Below are 9,511 nucleotides of genomic sequence, written 5' to 3'. Positions count from 1 at the left end.
GAATAGGAAAAGGTCCCCACACATGAGGGTCACTGAATAGGAAAAGGTCCCCACACATGAGGGTCACTGAATAGGAAAAGGTCCCCACACATGAGGGTCACTGAATAGGAAAAGCTCCCCCACACGAGGGTCACTGAATAGGAAAAGGTCCCCACACATTAGGGTCACTGAATAGGAAAAGTCCCCCCCCCCCCCACACACACACACATCAGGGCCACTGAATAGGAAAAGGTCCCCCCCCCACACACATGAGGATCACTGAATAGGAACCCCCCCCCCCCCCCCCCCCACACCACACACACATGAGGGTCACTGAATAGGAAAAGGTCCCCACACATGAGGGTCACTGAATAGGAAAAGGTCCCCACACATGTCATGAGGGTCACTGAATAGGAAAAGGTCCCCACACATGAGGGTCACTGAATAGGAAAAGGTCCCCACACATGAGGGTAACTGAATAGGAAAAGGTCCCCACACATGAGGGTCACTGAATAGGAAAAGGTCCCCACACATGAGGGTCACTGAATAGGAAAAGGTCCCCCAAACATGTCATGAGGGTCACTGAATAGGAAAAGGTCCCCACATATGAGGGTCACTGAATAGGAAAAGGTCCCCCAAACATGTCATGAAGGTCACTGAATAGGAAAAAGGTGCCCCACACATGTCATGAGGGTCACTGAAAAGGTCCCCATACCCCGTGCTGCCATGAGCATCTATATTCAGGTATGTGAGCAGGTTGTCTCCTGTTCTACATTCTGTGATCACTTGCTTCTTTGCACAGGGTGTACAAAAGCGGATTCCAAAAAAGTTGGGACACTTGGTATTTTGTGAATAAAATCAAAATGCTGGCATTTTCAAAACATTCAATATGCCAATAAGGTAGAGCATTGTGTATAGACAACATATCAGTTGTTAAAGCCAAGCAGAATGATTGTTTTGGGGTAATTATATGATCATTTAAAATTTCACCCTTGCAACAACTTCCAAAAAAGTTGGGATAGGGCCAATAAAATGCTTTTTATGTTGGATAAGACTAAACACAACACAAGGGAGGAGACTTAACATACTTTGATGGCATGATTTTATTTAAAAAATAGATATTTTGATGTGCGAGACATGATCTCAGCAGCTCAACTGATATGTTCTTCAACTTGTTTACCTTCTTGTTATGCTTAATATATGCCATATCCTGACTGCAAGAGAACAATTCTGTCATCTCTTTACTCTTTTGATGGAACCACACTGCTGGAACATAGATTGAAATTTGCCATCATTAAGGAGCAGTATCTAAATATATAATGCCTTGGTAGCTATGTATGCTGTTTAAAATCTGTATATATCATTCGGCCTTCATTTTAACGATCCATTTGAGTAAGGAGACCATAACCAAAGCACTACTGCAGCCCCTTACCATCATATAAAGTGTTTTTCAGACTGACCACTAAATTAAGCTGAAGTATTAATTTTCTTCATAACCTGGAGGGTGCATGACTCCATGATTTTAAAAAAGAATGAAATATTTTCCATTCTGTAATCAGAGGACAGTTTCACATGTCTCCTATGTCCATCTAGAATAGCTTTGCCTCATGCAACACTGTTTAAGGTCTGCATCATGTGCATTAATCAAGTGTTGTGTTTATGGTCATTTTTTCAACAGCTGTCATTGTTGGAGTGTCATAGTTTGCTTATTGACGATGGGTATGTCATGATCTCATAACTCGTGCAATGATTTTACAGAACTCTACATTACAGAAATAGGCCTTATATGCCTGCAATTTTGATAATTCAATCTTTCTGTGTAATAGATCAGTAATTGGTCCCTCAAAAACTTCGCTACTGAGTGATACAGCCTCTATTTGATGGTATTTTATTTGTGCATTCATGTTGGCAGTCAATAGTTCCTTTTTATTAAATGTTCTTCCTGTTATTTTGTAGAATTATCCAAGTATTACAACGTGTTTTGGCCCTGTCCCAACTTTTTTGAGATTTGTTGCACGAGTCAAATTTTAAATGACCACATATTTCCCTCAAAACAATGCTTTTGCCTCATTTTAACTGTTCCTATGTTGACCTTGTGCTATTGTCCATGTTATGGATGGATTTAATGTTTTGAAAATGCCAGCATTTTGCTTTCATTCACAAAATACCAAGTGTCCCAACTTTTTTGGAATCCGCTTTTTGTATACCATATGTTACCTGCCTAACTGAAAAGTAAGTATGAGGTGAAAACTAACCAACCAGGCACGACCCCCTACTCCCGGTTTAATAGATGACGAGCCTCCACCTCTAAATAAATGGCTAATACACTGAAGTAGCAAACTATCACATGATAACTTCTGATGAGTCACTAGAATTACCTGTAATATCAAGGAATATACATATCAACTTAAAGTCATCCTCTGCAGTTTTGGTGAGTTTGCAGGGTGCCTGTGGCATGGCTGTCTCAAAATCTACAATAATTTAAACAGATGCTGTTTACGTCCCCTCGCGGTGTTAATGTTTTTCATCTCAGAGTACCAACAATCGACACAAATGTGAATACCGCCAAGTCTCCAGCAGCATGTGAAGTCAGTTTTTCTCATGAGATTTTCTCCCGATGATGCTCATTCTACTCCATAAAAAGTTCCATGTGGGGAATTCTGACAGCAGAGTGTGAAAGTGGTCTGGAGAGTCACCATTCACTAACTAATGACTCATTATAGCATCAGCTGACTCAGGACAGTCATTACTTACCTTTTAATCCTGCCTGTGACCCTTTAAGGACATGTGTTCCTTCAATGACATCTTCTATGGAACAACAACTAGTATGGAGGCATGTAATACCCACCAAGTACTAAAACACTCATTGGTGCCTAAAGTTGGAACTGGCAGGTTTTTAAGTGTAGTAGTTCAAATGCATAGCAAGTTAAAGACCATCAGCAATACCACCATGGACCACTAGTGGGCAGCAGAATACTGTAGACACACACACACACACACACACACACACACACACACACACACACACACACACACACACACACACACACACACACACACACACACACACACACACACACACACACACACACACACACACACAGGAATTGGGAGATGCTTGCTGCATGACTGTGTGTCCACAACTGTGTGTGACCGAGTACACAGACTAAAGTGCTGTCTGAGCAGCAATGCACCATATCACACTGTGCACCTTATGCCAGATGTGTAAAGCTGACATACTGTAACATGCACATGGCAACATCTTCACACATGTGTGTATCCTGCAGCAAGTACAGTATACCCCGGGCCATAGAGGGATGGGAGACAATGAGAGACAAGAAGCCACGTTCACACACACATATGCAGGTGCAAACACACATGACTAAACACAAGCACACTAGAATTGACACATACACATCAGCTTCTGCCACCCCGCCCCCCCCCCCCACACACACACACACATTCCATCTTATTGTTTCCTTGATGAACTATAATATTGTGTAGTGTGCTTCCTCACACACTCTTTGTTGTCATTACTTACGCCAGTATCTGCAGTTTACAGTCTGGATTCCTGAGTAGAGTAGAGATCTGCTTCACTCCAGAGTCTCCAAGTTTATTATTACTCAGATACAGCTTTGCCAGGTGTGAGTGGTTTGAAATCAGGGCTGAACTCAGAGCAGCAGAGCCCTCTTCTGTAATACTGCAGTCCTTAAGCCTGGAGAGAGACAGAGAGAGAGAGAGATATAAAGAAGAGGAGGTTGAAGGGTAAATAATGAGAGACAGAGAGAGTAGGACATTGTTTTGTCACCTTCTGTTACTTAGACCAGGAGGTTTCAACTGGTTCTGGCCCAGGGACCACCATTCAGACTAAGCAGTGGTCTACTGTGTGTATGTACACATTCCAGTGAGGGGAGTCCCTCCGACACCAAAGAGTTAACAACTGGTTCTGGCCCAGGGAGTGGAGACTGAGAGGTAGTCTGTGGCCCACTGTGTTTGTATCCATGTTACACAGGGGGGGGGGGGTCCCTTCTACACCTTGGCAAAGAGTTAACATGAGGGTCACTGAATAGGAAAAGGTCCCCACACATGAGGGTCACTGAATAAGAAAAGGTCCCCCACACATGAGGGTCACTGAATAGGACACAAACACACACACACACACACACACACACACACACACACACACACACACACACACACACACACACACACACACACACACACACACACACACACACACACACACACACACACACACACACACACACACATCAGCTGCTGCTCACACACACACACACACACACACACACACACACACACACACACACACACACACACACACACACACACACACACACACACACACACACACACACACACACACACACACACACACACACACACACACACACATTCCATCTTATTGTTTCCATGATGAACTATAATAGTGTTTAGTGTGCTTCCTCACACACTCTTTGGTGTCATTACTTACCACAGTTCCTTTAGTTTACAGTCTGGATTCCTGAGTAGAGTAGAGATCTGCTTCACTCCAGAATATCCAAGTGTATTCTTACTCAGAATCAGCCGTGTCAGGTGTGAGGGGTTTGAAATCAGCGCTGAACTCAGAGCAGCACATCCCTCTTCTGTAATACTGCAGTTCTGAAGCCTGGAGAGAGGGACAGAGAGATGGAGAGATAAAGAAGAGGTGATAGAAGGGTAAATAATGAGAGACAGAGAGAGCAGGACATTGTTTTGGCACCTTCTGTAGACCAGGAGGTTTCAACTGGTTCTGGCCCAGGGACCACCATTCAGACTAAGCAGTGGTCTACTGTGTGTATGTACACATTCCAGTGAGCGGAGTCCCTCCGACATCAAAGAGTTAACGACTGGTTCTGGCCCAGGGGGTGGAGACTGAGAGATAGTCTGTGGCCCACTGTGTTTGTATCCATGTTACAGAGGGGGGAGTCCCTTCTACACCTTAGCAGAGAGTTAACATGGGGTTTCACTGAATAGGAAAAGGTCCCCACACATGAGGGACACAGAATAGGAAAAGGTCTCCACACATGAGGGACACTGAATAGGAAAAGGTCCCCACACATGAGGGTCACTGAAAAGGTCCCCACACATGAGGGTCATTGAATAGGAAAAGGTCAAACACACATGAGGGTCACTGAATAGGAAAAGGTCCCCACACATGAGGATCACTGAATAGGAAAAGGTCCCCCCCCCCTGCTGCCATGAGCATCTATCTATGGCCATGTATGTGAGCAGGTTGTCTCACTTGCTTCATTGGACAGGGTGTATACCATTATGTTACCAGCCTAACTAAAAGGTAAGTACGAGGTGAAAACTAACCAACCAGGCACCACCCCCTACTACCAGTTTAACAGATGAGGAGCCCCCACCTCCAAATAAATGGCTAATACACTGGAGTAGCAAACTATCAAATGATATCTTCTGATGAGTCACTAGAATTAATATCAAGGAATATATACATATCAACTTAAAGTCATCCTCTGCAGTTTGGGTGAGTTTGCAGGGTGCATGTGGCATGACTGTCTCAAAATCTACACAATAATTTAAACAAATGTTGTTTAAGTCCCCTCGCGGTGTTAATGTTTTTCACCTCAGAGTACCAACAATCAACACAAATGTGAATACCGCTAAGTCTACAGGAGCACGTGAAGTCAGTTTTTCTCATGAGATTTTATCCCCATGATGCTCATTCTACTCCATAAAAAGTTCCATGTGGGGAATTCTGACAGCAGAGTGTGAAAGTGGTCTGGAGAGTCACCATTCACTAACTAATGACTCATTATAGCATCAGCTGACTCAGGACAGTCATTACTTACCTTTTAATCCTGCCTGTGACTCTTTAAGGACATTTGTTCCTTTAAGGACATTTACTATGAAAACAAAAACTGGTATGGAGGGATGTAATACCCACCAGGTACAGAACACTCATTGGTGCATAAAGTTGGAACTGGCAGCTTTTTAAGTGTCATAGTTAAATGGATAGCAAGTCCCAGACCATCAGCAATACTGCCATGGACCACTAGTGGGCAGCAGAACACACAAACACACACACACACACACACACACACACACACACACACACACACACACACACACACACACACACACACACACACACACACACACACACACACACACACACACACACACACACACACACACACCATCTTATTGTTTCCATGATGAACTATAATAGTGTTTAGTGTGCTTCCTCATACTCTTTGGTGTCACTACTCACGCCAGTTTCTGCAGTTTACAGTTTGGCATCCTGAGTAGAGTAGAGATCTGCTTCACTACAGAGTCTTCAAGTTCATTATTATTCAGATACAGCTCTGTCAGGTGTGAAGGTTTTGAAATCAGCGCTGAAGTCAGAGCAGCACAGCCCTCCTCTGTAATACTGCAGTCCTCAAGCCTGGAGAGAGACAGAGAGAAGGAGAGATATAGAAGAGGTGGTAGAAGGGTAAATAATGAGAGACAGAGAGAGCAGGACATTGTTTTGGCACCTTCTGTTACTTAGACCAGGAGGTTTCAACTGGTTCTGGCCCAGGGACCACCATTCAGACTAAGCAGTGGTCTACTGTGTGTATGTACACATTCCAGTGAGGGGAGTCCCTCCGACACCAAAGAGTTAACAACTGGTTCTGGCCCAGGGGGTGGAGACTGAGAGGTAGTCTGTGGCCCACTGTGTTTGTATCCATGTTACAGAGGGGGGAGTCCCTTCTACACCTTAGCAGAGAGTTAACATGAGGATCACTGAATAGGAAAAGGTCCCCACACATGAGGGTCACTGAATAGGAAAAGGTCCCCACACACGAGGGTCACTGAATAGGAAAAGGTCCCCACACATGAGGGTCACTGAATAGGAAAAGGTCCCCACACATGAGGGTCACTGAATAGGAAAAGGTCCCCACACATGAGGGTCACTGAATAGGAACCCCCCCCCCCCCACACACACACACACACATGTCATGAGGGTCACTGAAAAGGTCCCCACACATGAGGGTCACTGAAAAGGTCCCCACATATGAGGGTCACTGAATAGGAAAAGGTCCCCACACATGAGGGTCACTGAATAGGAAAAGGTCCCCACACATGTCATGAGGGTCACTGAATAGGAAAAGGTCCCCACACATGAGGGTCACTGAAAAGGTCCCTACACCGTGTGCTGCCATGAGCATCTACTGTATGTCCATGTATGTGAGCAGGTTGTCTACTGTTCTACAGTCTGTGATCACTTGCTTCATTGGACAGGGTGTATACCATATGTTACCTGCCTAACTGATTGATTTCATTCACAAAATACCAAGTGTCCCAACTTTTTTGGAATCCGCTTTGTATACCATATGTTTCCTGCCTAACTGAAAACTTAGTACAAGGTGAAAACTAACCAACCAGGCACCACCCCCTACTACCAGTTTAATAGATGAGGAGCCCCCACCTCCAAATAAATGGCTAATACACTGGAGTAGCAAACTATCAAATGATATCTTCTGATGAGTCACTAGAATTACCTGGAATATCAAGGAATATACATGTCAACTTAAAGTCATCCTCTGCAGTTTTGGTGAGTTTGCAGGTAATTTGGGTGAGTTTGCATTCTACTCCATAAAAAGTTCCATGTGGGGAATTCTGACAGCAGAGTGTGAAAGTGGTCTGGAGAGTCACCAAATCTTATTTATGATCCATAACATGGTACATGGCCTACGACGTTGTGGTCGTCTATCCGTTTTGCTTTTGATGGTACCACACACACATACACACACACACACTCACACACACACACACACACACAAAACACACACACATCACACACACAACCCACACACACAACACACACACACACACACACAAACATACACACACACTCACACACACAACACAACCACACACCCCGATCTTTATTCTTTGTGATCCCTTGTGGGCCCATTTCCCGAGAGTTTGTGGGGCCTCCATTCATACTGTTTTTAAACCCTAACAACTAAACTACCCCACAAAAGGGGGCAAAACATGTTGGGGTCCAGGATTTGGCCCCACATGGAGCGAGCAGCCCCAGATGTGGGTGTCTTCAATAGTGGCCATCACAAAGTAGGAATTGGTGTAGACACACACACACACACACACAACACACCACACACACTCACAACCACATCACACACACACACACACACACACACACACACACTACAAACAACACACGCAGTTTAGCTTGTGTGACGTGACACCCCTTTCTGGAGGGCAGTCAGCGTTCTGCATTCAGCTCTGATCACAGGGTGTACTGTAAAGAGCGAGCCGGCAATAGACCCATTTCTGCAGGTCTTGCGCATTTTCTTTCGTTTCTTTTTTTCCTCTTTTTTCCTTGTCCCCCCCCCCTCAAATATACGGAACTCGATCAGTCACGAGCGTTCTCATCATCCTGCTGCCAAAACAATAATAAAAAAAACACACACAGAGCTTCACGCACTGCCAAGTAGCATGGGAGGCCCCACCAATTTAGCCTGTCTTATAGACTGTGCGTGTGCTCAGCACAATCCGCCTGTACGTCAAGTGTGCTGGAGTGAAGAGAGCCCTAAACCACACCGTTTTTGCAATCGACATAGTAGTTAAATTCCAAACACTCATTTATATGTGTGTACTTGTTAGTACTGTATGAATAAAGTAAATTTTTGTCAACACGTTAGATTTCATTTCCCTTAACCATGTAAAAGTTTGTATCTTTTACCTGAGATGTTCGACTGAGTTACTCTTCCGTCTTCATCAGAGGGTCACAGTGAATTGATGTGTGATGGCTTTTAAAATCAGCTGAGTATATACAATTATAACATAATACATAACAGTCCCAGAAAAAGTTTTGTACACCCCTTTGAAATTTCTTTCTTACCTTCTGTCATAATTGGTCATAAAACATGGTCTGATCTTCCGGAAATCGCAAGCAGGAACAACCAGAGTGCCGCTTTTAATTAATACAACCCACACATTTACAAGTTTTCATATTTTCATTGGCCCTAACATGTAAACATTCACCAGGACAGCAAGCATAAGTAAGTACACCCTTGCATTCAATAGTTTGTTAACCCTAAGTTAGTCGCAATAACACCCAAACCAATGCTTCCTGTATTGCAGATCAATTAACAAAACAATCTGGATGTATCTGGTCTCCCTCGTTCTTTAGAAAACTAAGCCTCTCTCAGCCAAGGTTTTGTGGTGTCTGGAGTGCAATAGCTTCATGACTCATGCCTGAAAATCTCAAATGTTTTTATTTTTGTCCATGGCTTTGACGTGGCTATTCCCAGAAATGTGTATTCATTATTATGAAGCCCATCTCTAACTGTCGATTGCTTCTAAATATGGGTTGTTGTCCACAATTCAGCACCCACATCCTCTCTCTTGTGTGCTTCACTGTGTGCCTAGACCTACCTCACAGTTTTTTCTTAAAACCTCTTGATAAACTTCAGAGTTCATTGTTCCACTGATGATCCAGCATACTCAAAGGGCCTTA

The 9,511-nt window shown here is 43.9% G+C and overlaps 1 protein-coding gene across 1 annotated transcript in view; it reads right to left on the bottom strand.

Moving 5' to 3' along the window:
• Positions 1 to 8,903, bottom strand: part of LOC134443435 (ribonuclease inhibitor-like) — a 29,660-nt gene extending 20,757 nt beyond the window's left edge. The window contains exons 1-3 of the mRNA XM_063193224.1: positions 8,894 to 8,903; positions 6,254 to 6,347; positions 4,472 to 4,645 (exon numbers count right to left, since the gene is read on the bottom strand). Coding sequence (XP_063049294.1) covers positions 4,472 to 4,645; positions 6,254 to 6,347; positions 8,894 to 8,903 — 278 coding nt within the window. The remainder of the gene's footprint in view (positions 1 to 4,471; positions 4,646 to 6,253; positions 6,348 to 8,893) is intronic.
• Positions 8,904 to 9,511: the final 608 nt, after the last annotated feature.

Source organism: Engraulis encrasicolus, unplaced genomic scaffold (assembly GCF_034702125.1).
Source record: "Engraulis encrasicolus isolate BLACKSEA-1 unplaced genomic scaffold, IST_EnEncr_1.0 scaffold_31_np1212, whole genome shotgun sequence".
NCBI classification, from domain to species: Eukaryota; Metazoa; Chordata; class Actinopteri; order Clupeiformes; family Engraulidae; genus Engraulis; species Engraulis encrasicolus.
The sequence above is the reverse complement of the archived record's forward strand: the minus strand, read 5'-3'. Positions and strand labels throughout refer to the sequence as shown.